This window comes from Ricinus communis, chromosome 8 (assembly GCF_019578655.1).
Source record: "Ricinus communis isolate WT05 ecotype wild-type chromosome 8, ASM1957865v1, whole genome shotgun sequence".
Taxonomy (NCBI): domain Eukaryota; kingdom Viridiplantae; phylum Streptophyta; class Magnoliopsida; order Malpighiales; family Euphorbiaceae; genus Ricinus; species Ricinus communis.
Window position 1 is genome coordinate 16,515,968 of NC_063263.1, and position 27,807 is coordinate 16,543,774.

The window sequence follows — 27,807 nt, forward strand, 5'->3', positions numbered from 1 at the left end:
ATTCTAGTACTAGAAATTAACATTTAACTATATATTTAACATTTTATTAACTAATATAATAGTCTCACAATTATATAATAATTTCTAATTCTAAAAGTAGCATGAGGTATTAGTTTTAAAATACAATTAAGAAATTGATTAATAATTATTTTTATAATAATTTTATTTATTTATTGTATTACCAAGATATTAAAACATTAAAATCATTAATATCTTACATTCGACTTACAAATTTATATTTGTTCAATTGTTTTTTAAATTTTTGACTTAAGCATCGAAATACATTCAAAAATTCCGTTTCTAATGATTCCATTGTATACTTGTTTATAAATATTGCATCTTGGAAGATCACCATGGCAGGTGTTCATCCATCTAACTAGATGATTTATCACAATCGATACCTTTTACAATAACAAACACCATTAAAAGACTGCGAGTGTACTGATCGACCCCCATACTCCCATTATCGACATAGATTGCTTATCCAAGTACCGAAATAAGACCGGTTTTCGCAGCATCCCAAAAGGTTCTTCAAGACCTCAGGCTGGCATCCGGCTTGTTGAGGTAGAATTAGAAGGAAAAAACTGAAGGGCTCCCCTCAAATAATATATCCTTATAAGAACCGTAAAATCTATATATGTCTATGTAGAGAGATTAACCATTTTTTTTAATATTTTAGATTTAAAAAATAAATAATCTACTAAACTCTTATTTTATTTTATTTTATTTTATGGAACACTAATTATATTAAAGAAATTTGATATATATAAAGAGTTTATTTGGTTTCATTGTACTTGTTGCAATCAAACATGTCTAACCAATAATGACCAAACATGTCTTACCCATATATACTCAAGACTTGAGAAAAATATTAATCTCAGATGCCCAAAATTTTAGAATATGAGGTAAATTATACTTAGAGAAATATTATTCAATTATTCATGTAACAAAAACAAAATCAAATTAACATGCAAATTCTATTAATATGGTCACCAAGAAAATATTCCAAAAGCTATTGGCTAATTCTCCTTTCCTGAAATCCAGATACAAAATAATTATTTAACATCATATACCCAGAAATCCTAACATGGTTCTTTCTTGATTGCAGAAATTAAAAAAAAAAAAAAAATCATATCAAATTCAAAATGGGAATCATATGCAGCCACATTTAGTACGTGCAAGTTAAAAATACATGGCAGAAAAAGGAATAATTGTTCTTCTTTATGTCAACAAATAGCTATACAAAAACAAAGGAAGAAAGTAAGAAAAGAAAAAAAAAAAAAGACATTGATATTATGCAATCTACTAGGGATATGAAGTTATAGTGGAAAAATACTTTTCTTTTCCTCCTTGAGAAAAAGAAGATAGACAAGTGCACGTGCACAGACAGGTTTCATTAGATGATAATAGAGTTATTTAGAATATAATATAAATTCATGTGAGACTCACATGAAATTAGATGATTAAGGTCCCACGCCAACAACCATTTTAATTAGAGTTAATTGATGTGCATGGCGACCATAAGAAAATGGATACTTCATGTGCTTTCTTGAAAGATTATACATATTCTAATTCAATATATTTATTGGAAATCAATAGATTGACATTTCTTTTCTTCATAATTGCCTTTATGACTTCTTAAATTATGTTTACAGCTTTGCTAAATTGGGTTTATCTCCAAAAGTTCTCAAGTGTAATCGATTCATTATCAGCCCTAAGGAGACTAATTTGATGGGTTTGACATTATATAACCTTTCTGTTTCAGTTGTATATATTCAGACCAAAAGTAATATATGTGATTGTTCACACAATTTATTTGTTCTCCAAGACATTAGGAAATTTACTTTGAGCAGACTCCTTAATTGGGTTTAGATATAAAAGTCTCAAATTCTTTTTGGCAAAACATGTCTCAACAAATTGCCAATATGTGAAACATCCAATTTAGGTACAAAATAAAGTTGTACTTAAGAGTCTTTTGGAAATGCTATCAAGTGTCAAAAGAAAAAAAATATTGAAAAAAAAAACTTAAGTCTATTTTTTTTTAATAGATCAATTTTCTAATTTTTAAAAATCATTTTCATCAAAATTTTTAAATTCTTTTAGAAAATTGAAAGGTACTTTTGAAAACCTAATCCCAAGTGGGGCTTTAAGTTAGATCTTCTTATCATCATTTTCATTTCCTTATCTTGTTAATATTTTCAAAGGAAAGAGTTTGGTTAATATTCCAAATTAAAATTTTTAAACACTTAAAATCTTCTCAAAATAACATTTAAATGTATCAACTGATGAAAATTCTGAGTGATTGAGTCTATCAGATAATAATGAATTAGTTTGAGGAACTGCATCACTATTACAACAAGTTGTGAAAAAGAATATTTATGTAATTACATTTTGTAGAAGCATAAAAAGACAGACAAAAATTGACTACACATTTTGCCAATGCATTGGGAAACTTTCAAAATTCTCAGAATGGCATAGTTGAACTTCAACATGTGAACTTCTAAATAATTGTGTTAGGTATAGGTTTGCCTTTTCTTCTTTTCTTTTCTTTTTCTTTTTTCCCTATTTTTGTTCTTTCTGCCAAAAACATGTACCAACAAAATGCCAAACTATGAAACTAGCCCACTCTATTTCTTTTTCTTTTCTTATCATTTAATAATTTTTGATGAAGTATATAAGCACATTTCCCTTCCCCCACATTCAACTGTGTATTTTTAAAAGGGTAATGGGCCAAACTGGGGGCATAAACTGGATTCATCTATTGCATGGACAGTTTTGTAACTACAGACCTAAAAATAGAGGTGATTAAAATAATATTATACCTCAAAATAAGTAATTATTTAATTATTTATTACAAAATTATTCATGTATTGAATTATTATATACCTGTCAATATGTCTGTCTTACTTCTAACTATTCAGAGGAAAAGTGAATCACACACACACACACACACATATATATATATATATATATATAGTTTGATCATCAGCTATTTATCTCATAATATAGAAAATCATAAATGAAACCCTGATACCCTTTTCTCCTTGTAAAAGTTTTAGATTCACTATAGATTCAAATGGCTAAAAGAAATAGTGAATGTTAATGGTAGGAGAGAATGTTATCACATCCATCAAGTTGGTCCACTGTGGGCCAGTGATTCTAACAATTAGACTTTTCAATTGGGCTATTTCTCTTTATTTTCGCCATTTACTCATTCTCTTAAAATAATTATAAGAATATTTTTATTTTTTAATTATTTCTTAAATTACCTAATATTATTTTAAATTATTTGTTATTCATCTTTTTCATCTTTCCTATTGAGTTTTCAGTAAAATAGCGATATCAAATGTTATTGCGACTCACCCAAATAATTTCTAGATATCTAAAATATACTATTATTTGTTAAACATATACCTTTTATTGTTTAATTCTATTTAATTTTTTTGAGTTTATACTATGTTTCATTCGAAAAGAATTAAAATACCTAGCGCATATTTAATGTATTCTAGATTTTGTTAAACATATACATTTTATGGTTTTTTTTTTGTTTTATAAATGTTTCACATTATTTTAGTTTTCTTAAAATAAATTATTCATCTTAATCTTAATATTGAATAAATTGGTATTTCATATCATTAATATTTAAATATAAATATAATTAAAAATCAATATATATTTTATTTAGTGTATGTCAAAAGTGAATATATATTTTTCTTCACTTCGTAGTAATTTGTTTCCTTTTTTAGATATAATATTTCAATATATCTCCAAATTCTTAAATCAACAAAATATCTTTTAGAAATTTTTATTTATCTATTTATTACTAAAATCACAAAATGTAACAATATTTTAAAAAAATTAATATGTTTCAGATTCTGTATTTATTAAAAGTATATCGAACATATATATATTTTTTTCAAAATATATCTAACGTATACTTTTTTCCATCTTCTCTGGATTTTTTTATTTTTTTAGAACTGATATTGAAAATACATATCTAAATCTTAAATTAGTAAAATAATTTTTAGATTTATGTTTATTTACTTTTGGTGTTTCAAAAACGATCAAAATGTAACAATTTTTCATAAAAACTAATTTGACAATTGTTGAATCTAAATTTCTTTTTTTAAAAATTTAAATTTTTTTTATAATATTTATTTTCCGATAATGATGTTTTTGATACTGAATCACTTTTTAAATCAATTTTATTAGTTAGCTTCTTGTATTAATCGATATCTACAAATTGTTTTTATATTTAATCTTAGAATATTCCTTTTTTTTTATTTAACTTTGGATTTTTGTGTATGTTGTTGTTGGTTTTTTTTGAAGAAAGCAAAATGGGATATTTTTGTAAATCAAATTCAGTGTTAGAACATTTTTATTATCAGAATTTATTGCGGGTGTTTTTGGAAATATTTGATGTATTTGTGGCATTTATGTAAACATGCCATAAATAAATAGGAAATGCTATATCAAGCTGGGTTATTATATATATATTTTCCATTTTGGATCCTTTTGATTTTATCTTTTAATTATTACTCATTTAGAGGCTGAAAGACTTACTTAGTGCTTTTTTTTTATATTTCTAATACCACTCAATATTACTGATACTAGATCAATTACAACTATCATTTCTGCCTTCTCCTAATTTGGCTACTTAGTTAGCTACTCCATTGTGGGTAAACGGAAAACCCAACTTTACCAACCTGAGAAAAGGCTGCACTGTGATAATAAGCTCATTAAAATCAGAGCTTATTGGAACTATGAACTTTCAGTGTCTCTTGCTACTAACATGTCAATAATATATATTTAAAGTCTAGTTTAAAATTAGCTTTTTTCAAAAGAGAAAGTAAAATCATAGTAAATATAAATAAATTATTATTTTTTATTACGTAATTTATAATTCGTTAAACTTTTTATAATAATAATAATAATAATAATAATAATAGTAGTAGTAGTAGATAAAAAAACAACTTGCTGAAGTATTAAATTGTAAACATAAGTTTAACTTCGGGGGGAAGGGGGAAATGAAATAAAATTGTAGCTATAATACAGTAGACTAGAATTATAAATCTTATTCTGAAACTTAAAATTATCGATCACAGAAAGATGCATGGTATACTTTTCAGCCATATGTCTCACGTTCAGAACAGCACAAGCTTTGAATTAACTTGGATCTGCACATGGAAGACAAAACCACCTAGGATTCCATATCTACCTTAGCAGCAATAAAAGACAACCCTCTACATCGATCTAAACAAGGTCTTAACACCCATTCTTACTTTTAGTTATATATTAAGACCAAAAATGTATAAATATCTGCTGCTGTCTCCATCCACAAACAACGTTGACACCTCGTTATCATCGGTTTACTCCCATCGAACTAGCTTCAGGAGTTGCCTTCTCCTCCCAGCTTGACAATAATTTTCTTTTTCCTTTTTTAGAATAACCCTCTTTTTTTCTCTGATCAATTTAAATAACCCTATTCAGGTTCATTTTAATCATAAGCTAAAACATATTATATATGTAGGGATATTTACCTAAACTAGATATAGGAGTTAAATTCATTCCATAAATCTAATAAAACTCCATGTGGTTTCATAGTTTAAAGTTATTTTTGCACTACATTATCATGAAAACAAAAATTGGGAGAATGAAAAAAATTGGTCCCAGCATATTAATTCCCCTTTTTATGGTGAGATGTCTAGGTTTTTTTTTTAATTAATTTATAGCTAATTAGTTCTTTAATGCACATATTAGTGGATTAGACAATTTGTAATTTAAATATATGGATGCTAATTATGTGATATCCTGATGAAGGTATGAAATAGCTTTTAGTTTCACAAACAGAGAAGCAAATAGTCTCTAATCTGTTTACCCCATCAAACAATATGGTATTAAAACATGAACTAGGCTCATCTAACTGTTAGAATTTTCAGATGGAATGTTTTTTTTTTAATATGTTATCAAAATTTCAGCTATCGAAAAATTGGGAGTTGGACTGTAGATTTAACGTTAGAAAGAAAGACGCAGAAAACCCAACTTCGAGTAAAGGAAACTTAACAAGGCGGCTGATTCCCCAGTTGTTTTCTTGGCTTACCGTGTATCTTTTTGGCATTATGTATTGATCCATCATTCTTGGCTTCACCATAGACCTTGGAGCTTCGTAGATAACTAGGTTGTGGAAAGAGGTAATGCCAAGGATGGGATCTTTTTACATGCTCTTTACGTCAAATCTTCCACCAAATATTCAGGATTATGTGTTGTTTCATCCGATATTATTGTAATTCTACGTCCTCATACTGATGAGGGTGGGTTTGACCCCTCATGTCGTATAAAAACCTGTACAAGTTTCTTTACGTATGTACGTAATGCAAATTCAACAATACTAGATCAACTCACCTCAATGGGTCTCCTCATCTAATTAGCAAGTGAAATTTCTTTTTAGTTGGTTGCCAATATCATCATCCGAATGAGAAATTCTTGTGAGGACTCTGTCTACCAAATTGGTGTAGATAAATCTAATTATATGCACATGTATTTATTAAGTGATATTATTATATTAGTTAATATATAACTATTATTACCACCCAATACTAAAAGCTAAGAAAAGTAAATATAATATTTAATAAATAATGATACATACTAGTATAAAGTTGGTTAATTTTTTTCTATAAATGACATAATAGAAAAGTATTTAAAAATTTGGAGAGTTAATTATTGTTATTAAAATTTTTGTAAATATTGCATTATATAACTCATAACCCATGCCAGTTTGAGATAGAGCCAATTATTAGGACCAACGGTGGAAAACAACATAAGAATTAAAATAATGTACGTGCTATTTTCACTAAATGTTCTAAAGGATATATATATATATATATGAATGCATTCTCCTCAAAATGAAGCATCATCTATGTATATTATAGATCATACATGTTCTGGTTTCAAAAGTATAAGCATATTTAAGTTGGCATAGAGATTTTCAATTTCTTTTCTTAAAAAAGAAAAAAATTGATCAAACTGAGACGAGCAAATTAAACTAAGTTGAGACGAGCAAGTTAAACTAAGTTGCATTAACCAATTAAGGAAAGAAATTGATGTAGTTGCTAATTTCAAATTGGAACGAACTTGAGTTCAAAATGTAAATAGAAAAAAAAAATATTAATACCCATTAATTAAAGAAAAATATTGTTTGCCTCCAAATGTATTAAGATCAAGAATCCACTCTTGACAATCATATTTCTTTTTCAAAATTCTCTACACACCTAAAACAAATTCCACATTAGAAATGCAAGTGAGAGAAGCAATTGATACAAATATGCCCAAAAGTCGAAGGTAAGAGACAATAAATTTTGAGCAATAACTATAAACAGTCCATGAAAAAGAAAGAGCAGTAATAACCAATTCCGGTCACATTGGAGCTGGCAATAGAACTTTTTCAATATAGAGCATAATTGCCATTGATTATCTCCAGTGCCATCTCTTTTGCAGCTTTATATAACCAAATAAATAAATAAAGATCGTTGGCAGGATAATATAATTGATGAGCCAACGTCCCCATCTGCTTAATTATGTCATAAAAACTATCGTATGAGAAAATAACATGCCCCATTTAACGACTAGTCGTACAAGAATCGATGAACAAATAGTGAGTTGCAGCCAAATGATTTAGAAACCAGATTCTGATTCAAGAAGCTCGCAAACCCATCTGCTGATTTCATCAAATGAGGCCAAAAATGTTGCTTTCTAGTCTGTTTAATTTAAACAAATACCACGTAAATTCAGTTGGCTTTTTCCTGTCTATCTATCTTAAATGTCGTCCATTTCTGCATGAAATTGCATCATATAATCCCTGGGATGCTGTACTCTTACTAACTTACACAGCTAGGTTTTCTCTTGTTGATAATATTGGAGTTTCTTCGATTCCCTGCTCTCCGAATCATCGCCAACATAAAGAAAACAAAAACTTTTTTTTCCTCAGCGGAAATGAGACCATCTTCAGATTTCCAGTTTCCTCCAGGATTCAGGTTTCATCCATCTGATGAGGAGCTCATTATTCATTACTTGCGCAACAGGGTTGCTTCACGTCCATTACCAGCATCTATCATAGCTGAAATTGATCTGTACAAGTACAACCCATGGGATCTACCTAGTCTGTCCTCTTCATCTTTTTTTTATCACTACTGCTTTCTTAATTTTCAGTTTCTTTATTATCATAACCTAATTAAGCTTCATATTTCTTGTTTTGCTGCAACTGCAGAGAAGGCTTTGTTTGGAGAAGATGAATGGTTTTTCTTTAGTCCGAGAGATAGGAAGTACCCGAATGGAGCAAGGCCTAACAGAGCAGCTGGATCAGGTTACTGGAAGGCTAGTGGTACTGATAGACCTATTCTTACTTCTGGATCAAAGAACATTGGAGTCAAAAAAGCTCTAGTTTTCTACTCTGGTCGGCCTCCTAAAGGAATCAAGACAGACTGGCTCATGAATGAGTATAGGCTGCTTGACACAACAACGAAACCTTCAAGGTTGAAAGGATCCATGAGGGTAAGTCAAACATCACTGATATTCTGATATAAACCAATATTGTTTCTCTCTATTCTGTATTCTTTGGTTCTATGATGGCACAAAAACTTTATTTAGAAGTTCTACACCAGTCATTTGAGTTTTATAATACTGTAGTTTAAACCTTGAGAGGTATACAATTTATCAGGAACACATCATAAAGAATCATAGGCAGATTAATAAGGTATTCACAGAAGTATTTCCTTCAAGAAACAACCTGCAAAACCCTGAACTTCTTTCCTTCTTGCCATGTTTATGAGCCCCATACAGCCAAGGAAAGGACCTATATATCGAAGCCTCCATGCCTGAACAATCAGGTGTGTTGGCAGAACAAGACGTGCTCGTAGGACTGAAATTTGCCACTTCAAATATTTTATTCGTCCGACATCTCAATTTTCATAGTAATAGTTAAACTGATCATCAAACTAATATTTGAGGATAGAGGCTGCAAGTTTTGGGGAGTTGCTCAACTCTGGCTTCCATCCACAGACTTTTCTTAAGATGTAACATAACTAAATTACATGGTACAAAACATTCAGGAATAATGAGAATCTGCAGGACATGCACGAGAGTTTTCCTAAGATATTGGGCATCTAATGCTGTCCAAACAAATGGAACCGAGAGAATCAATGTAGCCATATAAATCTGCTTTTTCTATTTAATGGCATAACACCACTTGGTCTTTTCTCTTTTCAACCTTTTCTCCCTTCTGCATCTGTGTTATGTATCTCTATAATATGGGCTGAAACCATTTGATGAAATATTTCATAGAATGCATTAAGAAACAATGTCTCCTGATCCTACAGTTAGATGACTGGGTACTATGTCGAGTTCGACAGAAAGGTAGCATGTCAAAGAACTCATCCGAAGTTCAAGACAGCCACAACAAAGACTTGTTTTGGTACTTACCAAAGATGGAGGAAGCATGTCGTACATACACAAATTATAACACTGACATGATCACCGAGTGCTTGAACAAAGATTGTCGACTATTAGCTTCCATACTTGCCGGGCAAACTTTACCTCCCATTGATACCATCTCATGTGTTAGCAATCAAGAGAGTAACAAGGACAACAGTCTTACTCTGGTTTATCATGAAGATGGTAGCAACAAGTTAAATTCTCCAATAACAGTTCCTTCCTTTGACAGTTCCAGCCCTAACGAGGACGCTAGGTGCAACAATTTCCTCCCGTCTGACAACCAGGTCAGCAGCACCAGAAATGAGGATATTCTACCTAGAGACACAATACCCTGTACTGATGTGAAGTACTATGGCCAAAACCAATCTCAAGACAGCTTCTACAATCCTAATCCATGTGATCAAATCAGTGGCTTTCTTGAGCTTAACGAATTGATTCAATGGTAAATATTTACAGTAAGGGAAACTTTTGCAAGACTTTCTGCATAATTCAGGTTGTACAACTGAAAATGTATATATAGCAGCCGAGGTGGATATGCTTCCAGAGGAAGGGATATGGATCTACTGAAGCAGCATTCTGTTCATAAGTATAGTCTGTAGCCAATTCTATATCGAAGCATGGGCCTGTAGATAAGTATCTAAATATGCAAGTTTACTATAATTTGCTTCTTCAGACAATGCAAACATAAATGTTCGTGCTGATACATGAAATTTCCCATATAATTAAGGTACTTTCTAGATACAAGATAATATTTGTATTATATGCAGTCAAGAATGCAATAAAGTCAGTGGCAGGCAAAAGAGCTGTAACATATTACAGTTGTACAATTACATCTTTGTTCATATGCATAAAGCCCATATGATTATTGTCAAATGGTTGATACAGAAGGCAAAGGTAAATGCAAATGAACTCCTTGAGGGCAGTATAAATCAAATATATGCTGGCGATATTGGAAGAATACAAAAAGCCCTCAGATAATGAAAATTATTAAACCAAACAACATTATGATCAAGCAGCAGTATAACAAGCCAATGAAGTCCATTCACCTCAAAATACTGCAAGCAAGAAATAGAGCCAAAATTTGTCAGCCAAATTTCCAAGCAGAAAGAACAAAGAAAATAAGGCATAAAGAATCAGAATATAATATATGCAACTGTCTAGTTATTCATTCAGCAGATGTTAAAAGAAGATATACAAGGGAATTGTCTTTTTATTTTCATTATCTAAAAGAATGGGTATCTTTGAGAAATGTGTACACTCTTTCATCATATAAGTATATATGTGGACTTGGAAATTTTGCTCTTTTATATTTCAGTAAAATTAGAAAAGAAAGCAAGAATTTACTGCAGAGAGCAGTTTAACTCAGTTAGTTCATTATGACCTGAATATAATAGCCACTTCTACAAATGCGTTTCAGGCTGTGTGCTTGCAGTCAGACACATAACATTAGTTTTGCCAACATAGTCTTAATCATTCATTAGAAATTAAAAAATAAATAACTAAATAAGAACTGTTCCATAATCAAGCGTGGAAAGTGGGAACTTGAAATCAAGTGAAATAAGCATGATACAGATTAAAAATAAAGAAAAGGAGCTTACTTGTAAATGTATGAAGCCACTCCCAGGATCACGCAGAGCAGAATAATATCAATGCAGAAGTTTCTACTGTACCTTATCTGTGAGGGGAAAGAAAAAGAAAGCTATTAGTAGGATACAGGTAAAAAAAAAAAAAAAGCAGAAGCAGGATTCTTACAAGAATGCATAGCAGGAAATGTATAATTGAAACATTCATATCCATATCACTTACCTGGACAAGTGTCTGCTTCAGCCTAACATTTGTATTTTTAAGATCTGAAGTTGCCTTGTCCACCTACAAGATCAGCAAAAGTAAGCACTTAATAAGTCTTTGCCTCCATGGTCTGATTGACAAGAAAAGTATGTTATGAAAAGGGATGTCACCTTTGTATCAATTTCATCTATTAAAGGAACTTGCCTGTCCAATTCCTGATCATTTTAAAACAAAGAATTAATCACTATCTTCTTTTCTTTGCCAAATAAAAACACCAAAAAGCCAAATCATGTGTGTAACCAACCTCATTCATATCTTGAGCCAAATTTTTCAATGTGTCCAGTCCTTCTGATATGATATCAAGACCTTGATCCTATGTAAATGAAAAGGCAACGGAGAAGGTGATGAAGTTTATTACCCTAGTTAAATTGTCTTGCTAAAATCCTTCAGGCATAGAATAAATGCAGCAAACTAAATTAATCAGGAATCTTACATGCCTGTTTTAACTTCCGCATTTCATACTCTTGTCTAAACTGACTTGATTCTTCACTTTGTTGAAAAAAATCACCATGAAGGTGTTCGTCTGTTTGTTGCCAGAAGTGTAACAAATTATTCATATAACCCGCATTTTAAAAGGTAAACATTATAAAGGGCATTAGAAATATTGAACACCTGATGAATCAAACTTGATAGTTTGATTTGTCAATGATCCTGCCCGTCCTCCAGCTTGTTTGGCTCCTCCTGCTGTCCCATCTGGTATGGCTTGAATCCTCTCGATCAGTCCAAGAACTAGGTCAGGACGGATGGCTTGTTCTTCTGTTGAAAGCCCTTTGACCTGTAATCACACAATTCGGTGTTACCATGCTAAGTTATGGCATTGCACAATACACCTCAAGGAAGTAGTATTCAGACAGGATGCAAAACAAAGTAAAAAGTGAGAAAACAATAAATTTTGTCATTTGCTCGAACATGAAAACGAGAATCTTAAGAAATAAAGGTTATCCCAGATTGAAGAGAATTGAAGTCCAGATATGAGACTCCAATATTATATCTATAAGAATTATTCATCATCCCTTTGACATGATCTACCGCAGAACTTCAACCATATGCACATATATAAAGAAGGAGTGTAAATAAATCTCATGAATCTGGATGCACATCAAAAAGAAAATATATAATTATGCCTAGCACTATAGTCTAGTATCTGAAGTGCCGGTCCCACTACAGCTAGCGGGCAGCATTGTTAATCGGTCAACCAACTTCTTCTCTCTTTACGGGTTGGAATGCAAATGATTACCAATAATTTAATTTCAAACAGCCCAATAAATATGGTCCCATAACCTTCTTCTAATCAAATATAAACCTAGGACCTATTCTCACCCTCTCACTGCATGAGCTGATGCCAATAAAAACATTGAAATTCACTCATTTGGAGTCTACTATTTCACGGCAATGATAGCCATACATGAAGGACATGGCCCACAGAGGAATCAGCACTATTGTGCCCCCCATCATAATGTGGCAAGTTCCTACAATATTAATGTCTATGATTGTCAAGACAAGCTACAAAGACTTGATATAGGCGACGATCATGACAAGCATATGTGTGATATCTGCAACGCATTGACTACAAAAAATTGAAAAGAAACTCTTTAGCAGGACGTTCTGTTATATATGAGTGGGAGATATTATAACTTGCATATTGTAAAGCTGGCAACATCTAATACCCTAATATGTGCTAAAATCAAAATTCAATATTAAAATCTTTGGAAAAGATGAAAAGAGTTAAACCCAGCAAGAACAAGTGACATATAAGCAAGAGAAACTAAACCAATTTCATCATTGAATTAAAGAAACCATAAACTGTTTTGACTGCTAAATTCGTAACTTCTCCACTTCCCTTTCCTACAAGCATAACTTGACTGCTTGAAATTGAAGTTCTTTCTTGTAAACTTCATTGCACGATGCAAACTACTTAGGACAGTCTGCGAATGGAAAGGAAACACAGACTATGCGGAGAATAATAATCAATTAAATTAATAAACATTAATTTATAAGGCCAAGGCACTTGTTTGTCTCCTTCTTGTTTTCATTTATAATACTTTGCTGCATCCTCTTGTCTTTTACACCAACTGTTGGTAGAAACTCTTGAATTTCAACCATGTCCTTCTGGACGCCTTCACTCTATCATTTTCCTCACTTCTGACAATTTGTCACATTATGAAAATTCTTGTTTCCCCGGCCTGTCTAAATCCATAATCCATCTTCATCCGTATCATTAACCAAATTACAAAAAAAAGAGATTTAACAATACACTTTATTGTATATATTAGAACACCAATACAATTGCAAGCTGATTAAAAGATAGCAATTTATACCGGTTTTTAAATACAAACTTAACAGTTTTGCGTTAAGACAAGCACACACAGATGCATGAAAAGAAGGAAAAGAAGTGTAGTTTTTAAGAAATTCCTGCTAACAATCACATGCAATACATAAAATAAATTCTCTGCAATGCAACTTATATTTTGGATTAGACATACAATCAAGATCATTAAATAAAAATAAAAATGAGAAAAGTGAATTAAAATTGACCTTCTTGTTAGCCAATTTCTTGAGTTTAACAACTTCTTCAGCCAATCGAGCCTTAGTCCTACGAACCTCTGCATTTATAGCAACCGCAGAAGCCCTGTTATTCTCCATTGCTGCCACCTCAGATTTCTGCACAAAAACAAAAACATTTTTATTATATACATTTCTATTGTTTCGAAAAACAAAAACCAAAAGGAAAATAAAAAGGAAAAGATTGAAACATGAAGAGCAGCATCGACGTCGGACTCAATAGAGGCATAGAGACGAGCAAAGGCATCATCGCCGTAACAATTGAGGTCACGCTGCTTGTCGATGTCGTATTTCTCATATTTTCTGCATATATCATCGACTCTGAACAGAATGTCTATCACGCTCATCTTCTTCCACACAGCTCCGTTTGGATATTCTCTCTAAATTTTGATTTTGCCATGGTCTAAGATTGGTGAGGACAAAGGAGGCGTGGAGCGTAGAATGCGGTTTTGGAGAAAGAAAACCCAGAGAATACAGCGCGCCCAATACCAGCCGCTTATTTTTGGCGGGCACGTTGTTTCCATCATAATTTTGCCACCTCACCCATTTCTAAAATACGATTATATTATTATTTTGGTGAAATATGGGTCGCTTAGTTTTCTAGTGAATTTTATTTTTATTTTTTACGTGTTTATTTAAGAAAAAATATATTAAAATCTTTTTATAAATTTAATTTAAAAATAAAATATATAATTACATCATTATAAACTACTTTTCCTTTTATAGATTTTTCACCAAATTCTTATTAAACCTTTTCATTTAGATGAATCTTATTGATGAAATATTGGGATCCCATTATTACCACTTGGGGAATTTGGAGCTTTGAAAATTCAGCAACTTCCCCTTTCTTAGCTTCCTCGTACGACAAAAATTTAGAGTTTGATCTCTAATAAATTATGTCACCTTAGCAACAACACTAAACTAATTCATCAAGTTCTATATCTCTTTTTCTTTTCCTCTTTTGTCAAACTTGTATCTCAGCCTGACCTTTATTGATTTCTCCTGGTTACTTGAGATAGCCTGAAAATCTCAATAAGCCAGAAAGCGAGAAAAGTTGCGCTGCCTCCGAATCGTATGGTAGACATGCAAAGATTCGAGATCATAGTGAACTGCTTTGGGTTCAGTCGCTGCCTGCTCTTCTATTCTGTTGCCCCTCAAAAAGAAGAAAAAGAAAATGGAGCCAAATGCTCTAGGCTATTGCATTGTAGGAAACTAGCACCAAGAAATCAGTTGATTATGTGTAACTAATCGTCAATCATTAAATAAAAATAATAATGCCCTCGTTTCCTAAGATGAATAAGTAAACTTTTGTGATTAGCAGCCACTGTTGCATGTTCCTATGTACTCCTTAATTAGGATGTTGTATGAATGACTGTATTGCACATTTCTTGCATTACATGCTTATAACAGTGCCATTATTATTGTTGTTGCTGCTGCTTGTGGAAATTTTATTGAACAATGATGATTCTTTACAGTAATAAGAATTCTGAGTATTACAATGTGAGTATGCTTTGTTATATACATGATTGAGCTTGTAACAGTCCTTAAGCTACCAGTTTAACTCCTATGTTCTATATCAACGTTCACTTTCTGATTTTGGATGGGTTGAAGCGACCTTTCTTCTTTAGGCAAGAAAGGTTGCTTCCTTTTTTCTTTCTGCCAGGCTTGTGATGATCTGTCTGTACAGCTGAGAGCTGTACAGACCTGAGGCCATGCTCCTAGTTCCTTTATCCTTTAGTCCCTGACCTCTGGACTGGGTAAGGCTTTCTTCTGTTGGTCTTCAACACTCCCCCTCAAGATGGATTCGAACAAGTTGATAGAACCCATCTTGCTAAGAAGATTTTGATAGTGTACTTTGTCAAGCACTTTTGTGAGTATATCCGCTAATTGTTCGTTGCTTCTAACAAATGGGGTTTCAATTTCTCCAGATTGGACCTTTTCTCTTATGAAATGACAGTTAACCTCTATGTGTTTGATTCGTTCATGAAAGAATGGATTTGATGCGATGTGTCTAGTTGCCTGATTATCGTAGTATATTTTCATAAGTCCTTTGCATTCTATTTTCATGTTGGCTAGTACTTGTTTGATCCAAATGAGTTCACTAGCGGTTGAAGCCATGGCTCAATATTCTGCTTCTACGCTGGATCTTGCGGTCACAAACTGTTTTTTGCTTCTCCAAGTCACTAGGTTTCCTTCTATGAAGGTGCAGAATCCTGAAGTTGACTTTCTGTCACAACTTCCTACCCAATCTGCGTCGGAGAAACCAACAATAGTATTAGTATTATTATTATTTTTCATCCAAATACCTTGTCCGGGGGTGCCCTTAATATATCTGAGAATTCTATCAATAACATCTAAGTGAGAGGTACGAGGAGCATGCATAAACTGGCTAACCATGCTTACTGCATAGGTAATATCCGGTCTAGTGACAATCAGATAAATCAATTTTCCTAGTAGACGTTGGTAGTGACTATGTTACTTAGAGGGTCACCATCTTCTAAGTTGAGCTTTGTTTTTGCCTCCATAGGGGTATTTATAGGTTTGGCTCCTATTTTTCCTATTTCCCTTAGCAAGTCAAGGACGTACTTTCTTTAGGACAGAAATATGCCTTTATATGATTTGACTATTTCTATCCCAAGGAAGTAAGACAGTTGATCGAGATCTTTAATATCAAATTCCCTTTTTAATTTCAATTTTACTTCTTCAATCTCTTTATTGTTGTTGCCGGTTATGATAATGTCATCTACATATACTAGAATAATAATGGTACTTATGTGAGTGTGCTTTACAAATATAGAGGAATCAGAAGAGCACTTATGGAAATTAATTTTTAGAAGAAAATGGCTTAGCTTGGCATACCATGCTCTTGGAGATTGTTTCAATCCGTAGATTGCCTTTTTCAGCTTACATACCTGGGAATGATATGATGTAGCCTTGTGACTGGGAGGAAGTGTCATGTAGACTTCTTCTTATAGAGACCCTTGAAAAAATGCATTTTTAACATCCATTTGGAATAGGCTCCATCCTGAATTAGTGACAACAGACAATAAAATACGGACTGTACTCATTTTTGTTACAGGAGCAAAAGTTTTCTGGTAGTCAACCCCATAGATTTGGGTGAACCCTTTTGCCACTAACCTAGCCTTATATCAGTCTATTATTCCATCATGCCTATATTTTATTTTATATACCAACTTACATCCTACGGGTTTTTTATTTGGTAGTAAGGGAATGAGTTCCCAGGTGCCATTTCTTTCTAGGGCCTGAAGTTCCTCCTCCATAGCCTTACACCAATTGGAGTTGGTGTTAGCTTCATAAAAGGAGGTAGGTTTGGTATGTTTAGTGAGACTTCCTAGCTTTATACTGACTTGATATGGACTTGTAAGTAATAAAGTGTTGGATAGGATATGATACCTCGTGGGACACATAGTCTCTTAACCTGATAGGAGGCCTGGTGGATCGAGTAGATCTGCGTAAGGCAATTTCTTCCTGTGGCTCATTATCAATATCTCCCCCTGAAGGAATTGCCTAAGAGTTTTAGGCAGACTCCCTATCAGAATAAGTGTCCTGTGCTGAGCTGTCAAAAGAAGAAATATTATGCGAAAATAACAATTTATGAGATTCAGTGGTGCTGATTGGATCATGGGGATAGTAGGATTCATGTTCAGCAAAGGAAATGTCCTGAGAAAATAAGTTTTGTGAGTGGTAGGGTCATAACACTTGTACCCCTTCTTTTCAGAGTAGTACCCTAAGAACAGAGCTTTAGCGGAGCTTTTGTCGAGTTTATGCTGCCTTTTGATGTGAACAAAGCTAGTACAGCCAAAGACGCGTAGATGACCAAGATCGATTTTTCAACCTTTGAGAATTTCTAGTGGGCTGAGATTGTTTAATTTGACACTAGGTAGGCGATTGATGAGGTATGTGGCGGTTAGGAGAGCATCCGATCAAAAAATATTGAGAACATTGTGTTAGAAAAGTAAAGTCCGAGTGACTTTAAGAAGATGCCTGTTTTTTTGTTCTGAAACTCCATTTTGTCGGGAGTATTAACACAAGTAGTTTGATGGAGAATACTTTTGTTTGTAAGAAATTCAAAAAAAAATTTGTTAACGTATTCAATGCTATTGTCATAACGAAAAATTTTAATGTTGGCATTATATTGATTGTGAATAAAATTGAAGAAATTTTGAAAGCAAGTAAAGACTTCATTTTTTTCATTTTAATAAGTAGAGCCAACTAATGTGAGAATAATCATCAATAAATGTGACAAAATAATGGAAATGGTTATAAGAAGTGACATGGGCCGGTCCCCAAACATCAGAGTGAATTAATTCAAAAAAAAAAATTCAGAGGTACTTGAAGATAAAGGAAAAGGCAATCGTGTATGGTTGAAAAACTTGCAGATATCACAACTAGAATTTAATTTGTAAGGAAAAAGCTTGTTTAAAACTTGGTCGGATGGATGGCCAAACCGCCGATGCATCAGCATCCCTTGATCTACCGGGTTCGTCGACGCAAGACATTGGGTGATGGAGTCTTGGAGGTAGTAAAGGCCATTTTTACAATATCCTTCACCAATCATCATCCCTATGATGCGATCCTGAAACATGACTGAAGTAGGTGAGAATATGACATTACAATTTAAATGACGAATAATTTTGCCAACAGATAATAAATTGGATTTAAAATCAGGTAATAATAAAATATTAGGTATAGTTTTATGAAGAAGAGTAGAGGTGCCACAGCCAGAAATCTGAGCCTGACCACCATTTGCAACAATCACATGCTGAGACTCAATTGGAAAAAAAAGTGTGAAGTTTTGTGGGTCCCATATCATGTGATCAGTTGCTCCTGAATCAATAATCCAATCGTGAGAGTGAAAAATAGTAGAGTGACTTTCAGAGTTAGAAACTGAACCTAACCCATGGGATTTTTGTTGATTGACAAGCGATTGGAGCTGGGAAATGAGCTGGGAGAGTTGCAAATTTTCTGTTGAATCGGGCCGGATCTGCTGATGAAAACGGGTTGGATCCGAATTTGGCCAGTTGGGCGGGTCAGGTCGGGTCAGGTTGGATTGCTAAGCTTGGGTCGGATGAAGTCCGTGGGCTCAAATTGCTTAAAATTACCCGCTCCAAACCACGGACTCGACCCGCGAAATTGGCTACATACATCGCCCTGCAACCCTTCCTCATTATTCTCTCCATTTTTAGGGTTGGCGAGGCAGATGCCGCCAAACCTTTTCTCCCTTCTTTCCCTTATGCCTCCGCCTCCATCTCTATTGTTAGCGTGAATTCCTCGGTCTCCTCGACCATGAGACGGTCGCAGGTGAGGGTGAAGGTGTCAGCACCTGTCGTGGGTGTGACCCTGCCTTCGGCAGTGGTTGCACCTTTCGACAGGGACAGGCGCTCCCCTCATGCTCAGTGTTTCGATTTGGTCTAAGTGCTGAGTAAGGAACGCTCGATTTTCTGAGCCTTCGAGGCTAGAACTGGTGTTCATGGTAGCGCGTCGGGTCTCTTCCTGTTGGATAGAGGCCATGACCGCGTCAATCCTTGGAAGGCTGTTAGACAGAAGGATTTGCGATCACAAACCTTCGTAGCTGGAATCTAGACCCCCAGGTAAGTATAAACAAGGTCTTGCTCCTCCCTTCTCTGTAATTCTTCGGGGTTGTTTGTTTGTGGTAAGTAACTCTGCAATTCTTCCCATCTCGTTAAGATTTATGTTGCATATTCTGAGGAACTTTTGATTCCCTGTGTGATTTGCGAAAGCTCTTGTTTGAGTCTAAAAATATGAGCAAAATTATTTTGATGCCCGTAGAGTCCCTTCATTCCCAAATTGCTTGTGATGACTCCATTAGAATACAAAGTTGGGAAATTTGTGTTTTCATGGTGTTGGTGATCATTGACATGACCAAATAGTCAGTCGTTTGCCACTCCTCCATCTTTTCCAATTCTTTCTCTGTTGGAGCCTCTGGATTTACTGGTTTTGGTCTTTGTTTACTTCCAGTGTTGAATCCCAGTTTCTTTCTGCCGCTGAGACCAATGTAAATTGATTTTGACCACTCAAAATAATTTTGGCTGCCTTTCAGCACAATATTGGTTATTTTTGTGGTGTAGTTGTGAGCCATTTTAAATGCTTGATTTTGTGTTTTTGGTTGGGGTAGATGATGACAGGTTATACCTGCTCTGATACCATGTGGAAATTTTATTGAACAATGATGATTCTTTACAGTAATAAGAATTCTAAGTATTACAGTGTGAGTATGCTTTGTTATATACATGGTTGAGCTTGTAACGGTCCTTAAGCTACCAGTTTAGCTCTTATGTTCTATGTCAATGCGTTGGTGCTGCTGCCTACCAACTCCAACTGCCCTCGAGACTAAAAATCCATAATGTCTTCCATGTGAGTATGCTTAAGCCATACCATGAAAACAAGGAAAACCCCAGCCGTGGCGAATCTAGAAGAGCTCCAACAGCCGTTGTCACCGAGTTAGACAAGGAGATTGAATGCATCCTTGCGGATGGAGTGATAAGAAGAAGAGGAGTTCCCAACTACACCGAATACTTGGTGAAGTGGAAAAATTTGCTCGACACCGAGGTTATGTGGGAACGTGAAGATTTGCTATGGCAATTCCCTGAGCATATCCAAAACTACAAAGCTCAAGGCGCGACGAGGACGTCGCGAGATTGAGTGGGAGAGGGTGTCACAGCCCGCCTCATCTTGGGCAAGGCAAGGCTTGTCCATGGGCAAAAATATGCCCAACATTTGCCCAGCCAAATGCTGCCGCCTAGCTCAAGTTGGCTGCCAAGGAAACCAAGGGAAGGATCTAGAGATTGCTGGAGGATGCAAGGCTTTGTGCCAAGCCAATGAGCTGCCTAGAAGCTTCCCTTCTTTGTACATAGAGTAGCTTCTAAAGGAAGCCTTGTACATATGTAACTTGTAGAGAATTCTAGAAGAATGAATTCTAGCCACAAGTTAAGGAGGTGGGAAGCCTATAAATACCCTCTCCATCCATCATTTGTAATATACAAGAACAACAAGAACATACAAGAGGAATGTTGAAAACTTAATAAAGCTCTCTATACTCTCAAGTGCTCTCAACTCTCTACCCTACCCAAGTCCTAAACCCTGCTGCCTACTTTGCTCATCTATAATCTCTCCCAATCCACATCTAGGCTTACTTAGTTCGACTTCGTCAAGCAAGTTAATTAAGTGCCGCGCGACTTGGCTAACCGCTAAGCCGAAGTTTCGTGACTAGGGAAGAAAGGCCGCTCCTTTTTTCTTTTCTGCCAGGCCTGTGATGATAGAGCTGTACAGACCTGAGGCCATGCTCCTAGTTCCTTTATCCTTTGATCCCTGACCTTTGAACTGGGTAAGGCTTTCTTCTCGGTTAGTCTTCAACATTGCTGCTGCTATTACTATTATTATTATTATTATTATTATTTGATGTTAATGATTTTCTGCAATACTTGTATTAAACGGTGACTCAAAAGTAACTTATAGAGCAATAGTTGGAAGTGCACAACAGAGCTCAAGTCAATTATCTGTTTTCTTTTTCACTCCAGCAAGCAAGCAACCATGATGGTGTTACAAACCCCCCATAAAACCCAACACAATTACTTGCTCAGTCATCATTTCCCTTCCATAGGGACCAAAAGGAATCTGGTAAGTTTTACTTCGGCTAATTCCCCTGCAGCACTAAAAAAAACAGCTACAACGTTTATGGAGAGAATCAGAAAGTTATGGTTTTCTTCTTTTATTTTGTTTTTCCCGAATATTGTTTTCATTCCTTAGATTTTCATTACTTTCAGATTTGGCGACCCAAAACAAAAAAAAAAAAATCTCGCTTCAGTTACTATTTCCCCAATGAGTTGGGGGCAAGGCGATCACTATTACATCTTGCTCTCAATTCAGTCTTAAATTACAAGATACAGACAAGCAGATATCGATACCTCATTCACCCACCATGGCATTAGTGCAGGGCACATGGGCTACATATAAATGTCCTAAATAGAGACAACCTCAGTTTAGCAAATCAGGAAGCTGTTTGAACCTGAACCTTTTTCCCAACATTTGGGTTCCTTTTAGCCTATGCAAAAAGAGCATCTAAATTTAGTCTTAAAGTAATAATCAATTCGGATCAAAATAAAACCATAATTAGCTTCAATGAAACAACAGCATCACAGAACTCCAAATGCTCCTACTTATTACAAGCCTGTCATTGTTTACATCGCATCAGAAGGGATCAGGGAGAAAAGAAGAAAAGGAAAAGAAAAAGAAAAAAAGGCAATCAGTTACGAGTCGAAGATCCGAAATAAAAGCAACATCCGCACTCGGGTTCGGGTCATGGATTCTAAGACTCCGGAGCTACCTTACTGCGATAAAGCTTCCCAAAGACGTGAAGAGCGGTGACAAAGCCGATAAAGCAGAGGCTCATGACGAGAACAACAGTAGGTGAAATCTTGAGTCCAGGAGCATCATCGGTGTAGAATCGGAGCATGTTGGTGCTGTTCCCGATTCCACTTGCGGCGGTCGATGTAGCACCGGAAGCGGAGGATCCAAGGCGGCGTCTTCGCATGCCAGCTGTGGCTGCGGCGGAGCCGCGTGGAGCAGCCACGCCAGGGCGGGAGGTGGAGGAGGAAGCGGATTGTGACTGAGAAGAACCCCTGACCATTTTTGAAGCGTGGAAGAGAGGGAGCGAAGTGAATAAGGAAATGAAAGAGAAGTGCTTCTCTTTGTAAAATGGCAGGTGGGAGAGGTATAAGTGTAAATATGTGAAAATGGAAGGGGCCTTTGATTGGGATTGTGACGATAATTAATTATGGAAGTGGTTCAAGTGATTATTAAATTTATTATATATATCAACCTGGATAAGATCCAAAAAGTTCTGTTTAGCCGTTTAGGTTTCTTTATTAACATATTGAAGAGTAATCTGGAATTTCTTTTAAAAAAATTTACCCTAAATAGTGAAAGTGATGTAGCAGTGGTAATAATGATAGTTTAACTTTTATTAGTTGAGTAATTGTTTAATTTTTCTTATTTTTAATTACTAAAATGAAATTAGATAGATATATAAATTTAAAATAATTTTTATAGTTTATTTTAGTTATTTGAATATAATTTTTGAAGCGCAAAAATATCGACAAATTTGGACTGATTTAACCTTAAAATTGAAAATTTGGACTTATTTACCGAAAAGTTAGAATTTGATGTATCTCAATCTCTTAAGACAAATTCATAGAGCAAATTAGACCCTTTTTTTTCTTAGAAAAGAAAAAGAAAAAATCTAAAAGAAATTGATTAGCAGTTCAATGATGCGTCGACAGTGTAATGTACCGGTTACTGTTTGCTGCCAGAGTTGAAAGTTGGAATCCAATGATGGTATCGGTGCCTAAAAATGGGCAAAGGAAATCAAATTGTATAGTTAAAGAGAACATAAACTCTACAGCAGATACATACCACAAACTTAATTGAACATTCGTACTACACCATTATTCTCCATCTTCAAATTTCTGCCCTCTAAGAAGAAAGAAAGAAGAATACAGAAGGTTGAAGCACAAAGCAGCCATTAATCTTACAAACATCTTTCTCTGTTTCCTTGGAAATTGAAAAAAGAGGATCAACCTTTCAGCCTAAGTAAGCAAAGCATATATATATATATACTCATTTACATTCCATATAGCCAGTCATAGATTCTTGAGTCAGTCAGCCATGATCACAGCTTACAGCTTTAGCTAGATAGATCATTCAATAACGAAGTGGAGGACCATGAATGGCACGAAGACGACGACGAGTGCGTTCTTTAGGATCACTTATCATCTCTCCTCCATCATCACCAACATACCGAGCTATACTAACGATCACAAGAATCATTCCCAAACACAGCACTGCGTAGCACTGCCTGCCTAGCCTCCCTAACAATCCTTGCACTGTCTCCATATCTGATATTTCTTATGCAAGAAAGGATTCCAAGGGCATCCGCATATAAAGAAGACCGGGTGTTAATGGGGTAGTTTACAGAACAGGAAACAAGGGGCAGTATGAGAGGAAATGGGCGCTGCTGGAAAAGTAGCAAAACCAGGGGATGGGTGGTGTTTTTCTTGAAGGCAGTAATTGTCGTTTAGTATATCTTTTTGCAGTCAGCCTTTCTTTCTTGAACTTTTGCTATACTTCTAACACCACAGCAAAATTTTGTTTACACTTGTTGCTGTGGGAGTTGTGGTATTTGTATTTTTGCTTAAAGGTAAAAAAGAAATGTATTTCCTTTCCACTTGTGGAAATTTTGGCATTTATCAAATCATCAGCACTAATACAATTAGATGCAACTTTAACATTCAATCTCCAAGTGAAATAGTAGAAGTAATTAATTTAAATATAAAATTATTTTAAAAATTTTAAAATAACAATTTATCACCTATTAAATTCTTATCTGATACGTATATATTTAAAAAATTATAATATAAAATGTTTTAATTATAATTTTTATATTTTAAATTAAATTAATAAATAACTAAACATTTAACGTCCTTTTTCAGTTTAAAAATAAAAATTCAAAACTAAATGCTTAATCTTATTTTATAAATATGATATTAACTGAACCGTTTGTCACTCTTACATATGACTCGCAAAATTGGTAAATCTAACACTAATTCAATGTATATACTGTCGACTGGTGCCGCCACTTCCCCTTCTGTACCTATATTATATCATCAATGTCATCATGTCGACCTAAGCTTTCTTGTATATTTGCTATCTATTATTTAATTGTCTTCTAATATCATCTCCATGCTCAGGCAGACAATTATTGCAGCAGGGAGCCGAAAGAAAACGCTGTGTTGCTATTTCTGGTAGTCAAAAATTCATTAGTGGTGCCAATTTTGGATTTAGTGATGCTGCTATTAGCACATAATTCCTTATATATAAGCATTTCACTTATTATTACAGGTATCACGTTAATACTGTTAAACACTGTAAATAGTCGTAAGGGTAATATAGTCTTTTCCTTGATTTTGTACAGTTATTTAGGTTAAATTCTTTGCAATGAAGTGTAAACAATTAACATTATTGTCTATCATGGTATCAAAGCCGTTCTACTTGAAAAAACTGCTGCCCCTGCTGTTCTAATTGAGAAAGCGGCAGACCCAGCTGTTGTTGACGCTCTTGTTGCTGTTGTTGTTGAAAACGTTGATGGTCCTCCTGCGCATCTTGCCATTGTTGTTCTTGTTGAGAAAACGTATTCTTTGCTCGCTCTTCACTCTTCGCTCCTCGCTCCTCTTGGGGCTCTTACTCGCTCCTTGCTCTTTGTTCCTTGCTTCTCGCAGACGAGTAGCACATCCTCAGCAGATCTCATCAACAGTCGCATCTCGAAGAGTAGAAGCAGAAGAAAACAACAACAGTTGGCTTTGCATATGTGCGTTGCTGTTCGTGAGATGCCCAAATTTTGCTGCTGTGTGCATTGCACACCACCTGCTCGACAAAATGCTTTAAGTTCCTGATACGAATCATGTAGCTTCTTTACTCCACTTTGCTTTCTTTGTTTGCTTTCCTCCCTGTTGTTTTCTTGCTTTGTTTGCTTTGCACGAGCCATTGCACTAAAAGAAAATTGGTGGAAAATTATGCATTGTGGTTTTATATTGATAAATCGTTATGGCACATAAGCAATCTGTGAAAGTAGATTTGTTGTCCCTTCTTTAGAGTAATTGATTGTTGTTGATTTCATTGGGTTTTCCTTCGTTTGTCTTCGTATGGAAGCTAGAGATGATTCGCTTCAAGCAGTTAGTGTTCAGTTGGATGGTAAGAATTATGCATATTGGAGCTACGTGATGAAAAATTTCTTGAAAGGGAAACAAAAGTGAGGATATATTTCGGGTGCTTTTATTAAGCCTCAAGATGATATGGCATTATTGGATAAATGGGAAGTTGATAATTCAACGATTATTACTTGGATCAATAATTCTGTTAAGCATTCGATAGGCACCCAATTAGCAGAATATGAGACGGCTAAGGAGGTTTGGGATCACCTAGCTCGACTATATACACAGTCTAATTTTGCAAAGCAATACCAGTTGGAGTCTGACATTCGTGCTCTTCAGCAGAAAAGTATGAGTATTCAAGAATTCTACGATGCTATGACAAATTTGTGGGATCAGTTGGCTCTCACAGAACCTGCTGAATTACGAGCCTTTGGGCCTTATATTGTACGAAGAGAGGAGCAGAGATTGGTACAGTTTTTAATGGCCCTTTGTGATGAGTTTGAGGGACTTCGTGGGTCTATTCTACATCGTCATCCAACGCCTTGATTCTCATTGTTAGTGAACTTTTGGTCAAGAAATTCGTTTGAAGTTCTCGGTACCGTAAAAGAGGTTTCTCCAGTTTTTACTCCATCTGTTTTTGCCATGCCTCCTCGATCAAATTCTAAATCTCGATTGTTATATGGATCATTGCTCGTGATGAATGCGGGTTTTGCAAGCAAAAAGGTCATTGGAAATCTCAGTGTCCGAAATTGGGCAGAGGAAAACAGCAACAGTCTCATCAGTGGTCGTATCGATCACCGCCTCTCCACAATGGACCTCCTCTTTTACCTTGTCCTCACAATGCCTTGTCAACCTCCTCCTTAGACCCATTCGATTGAAGCGATTTCGAGTTCCTTGCTTCTCATGCCATGTCTACTTCCTCTCAAGTAGGTCTGTCATCTAGTCCTTCAGGTATATCCCCCTCCTCCTGGATTTTAGATTCTGGTGCTTCAAACCATATGTCACCTAATTTATCATCATTTACTTCTCTAACCCCTGAAGTTTCAGTTCCTGTTATGAGTGCTAGTGGTACACCTATGCCATTGCAAGGTGTTGGTTCGGTTATTACGCCTTCTCTATCTTTATCTAATGTCTATCACATTCCTAGTCTTGCTTTGAATCTTGCTTATGTTGGTCAGATTTGTGATACTGGATGCTCAGTCTCATTTTCTTCTTCCGCTTGTTTTGTTCAGGATCCACAGTCTCAGAAAGTGATTGGGATCGGCCATAGAGAATGAGGACTTTATGTATTGGATCAACTCAAAACCCCTCACACTGCGGCTGTTGTTCATGGTGTGAATTTGTCATCCTTTCATTTGAATCCCTCTTCATCTGTGTTTTATTTATGGCACTCTCGCCTTGGTCATGTTTCTGTGTCTCGTTTAAAATTTTTAGTTTCTACAGGAGCTTTAGGAAATTTGAAAACTCATGATATTTCTGATTGCAGTGGTTGTAAACTAGCCAAGTTTAATGCATTGCCTTTTCCTAAAAGCACTACTATATATGTCTCTCCTTTTGATCTTATTCATTCTGATGTATGGGGACCCTCTCCTGTTTCTACAAAAGGGGGTTCTCGCTATTATGTATCTTTTATTGATGATTGCACTCGTTATTATTGGGTTTATCTTATGAAACGTCGTTCAGACTTTTTTGGCATATATAATGAGTTCCGATCTCTTGTAAAAACCCAACATTCAGCTGTTATCAAATGCTTTAGATGTGATTTGGGGGGATAGTATACTTCTCATGCTTTTAAGGATCTACTTACTTTAGATGGTACAATTTACCAAACTTCTTGCACTGATACTCCTAAACAAAATGGAGTTGCTGAGAGAAAACATAGACACATTCTTGAGACTGCACGATCACTCTTGTTGTCCGCTAGTGTTCCTAGTGAATTTTAGGGGGAAGGAGTTCTTACTTCTGTTCATTTAATTAACAGAATTTCTATTTCTTATAATTCTGGCTTGTCTCCCTATGAAAGATTGTATGGTCGTCCGCCAGATTATACTTCTCTTCGTGTTTTTGGTTCTACATGTTTTGTTCTTCTTCCCTCATGTTGAACGCAGTGGCTATCATCTCGATCTACTATATGTGTCTTTCTTGGTTATGGTGCAGGTCAAAA

At 34.9% G+C, this 27,807-nt stretch overlaps 3 protein-coding genes and 1 long non-coding RNA gene across 4 annotated transcripts; 2 read left to right on the plus strand and 2 right to left on the minus strand.

The window, feature by feature from the left end:
* The first annotated feature begins 7,989 nt into the window (after positions 1–7,989).
* Positions 7,990–10,008, plus strand: LOC8286035 (NAC transcription factor 29). Its single transcript, XM_002526331.4, has 3 exons — positions 7,990–8,155; positions 8,264–8,547; positions 9,372–10,008. The coding sequence occupies exons 1-3, from the start codon at positions 7,990–7,992 to the stop codon at positions 9,930–9,932; spliced, it is 1,011 nt and encodes a 336-aa protein (XP_002526377.1). The 3' UTR covers positions 9,933–10,008.
* A 266-nt stretch (positions 10,009–10,274) lies between these two features.
* On the minus strand, positions 10,275–14,403 carry LOC8286034 (syntaxin-72). Its single transcript, XM_002526330.4, has 9 exons — positions 14,088–14,403; positions 13,870–13,995; positions 11,947–12,109; positions 11,772–11,857; positions 11,579–11,647; positions 11,445–11,489; positions 11,293–11,355; positions 11,085–11,161; positions 10,275–10,541 (listed from the first exon to the last, which is right to left on the minus strand). Exons 1-9 carry the CDS (start codon positions 14,241–14,243, stop codon positions 10,529–10,531), a joined length of 798 nt encoding a protein of 265 aa, XP_002526376.3. The 5' UTR covers positions 14,244–14,403; the 3' UTR covers positions 10,275–10,528.
* Positions 14,404–22,024: 7,621 nt separating this feature from the next.
* On the minus strand, positions 22,025–22,763 carry LOC8286033 (protein transport protein Sec61 subunit beta). The gene has a single exon (XM_025158640.2). The coding sequence runs from the start codon at positions 22,562–22,564 to the stop codon at positions 22,244–22,246; it is 321 nt and encodes a 106-aa protein (XP_025014408.1). The 5' UTR covers positions 22,565–22,763; the 3' UTR covers positions 22,025–22,243.
* Positions 22,764–26,553: 3,790 nt separating this feature from the next.
* On the plus strand, positions 26,554–27,173 carry LOC125370977. The gene is made up of 2 exons (XR_007217106.1): positions 26,554–26,594; positions 26,876–27,173. It is a non-coding gene; the product is annotated as an uncharacterized LOC125370977 (long non-coding RNA).
* Positions 27,174–27,807: the final 634 nt, after the last annotated feature.

Bases quoted from the DNA above. Each gene is read 5' to 3' on its own strand.
- LOC8286035 (XM_002526331.4), top strand. From the start codon at position 7,990: ATGAGACCATCTTCAGATTTCCAGTTTCCTCCAGGATTCAGGTTTCAT. The intron at 8,156-8,263 runs GTCTGTCCTCTT...CTGCAACTGCAG, and splicing joins CAACCCATGGGATCTACCTA to AGAAGGCTTTGTTTGGAGAA. The intron at 8,548-9,371 runs GTAAGTCAAACA...CTGATCCTACAG, and splicing joins GGTTGAAAGGATCCATGAGG to TTAGATGACTGGGTACTATG.
- LOC8286034 (XM_002526330.4), bottom strand. From the start codon at position 14,243: ATGAGCGTGATAGACATTCTGTTCAGAGTCGATGATATATGCAGAAAA. The intron at 12,110-13,869 runs GTCAATTTTAAT...GTGTGATTACAG, and splicing joins AGAAATTGGCTAACAAGAAG to GTCAAAGGGCTTTCAACAGA. The intron at 11,490-11,578 runs GTTGGTTACACA...TAAAATGATCAG, and splicing joins TGGCTCAAGATATGAATGAG to GAATTGGACAGGCAAGTTCC.
- LOC8286033 (XM_025158640.2), bottom strand. From the start codon at position 22,564: ATGGTCAGGGGTTCTTCTCAGTCACAATCCGCTTCCTCCTCCACCTCC.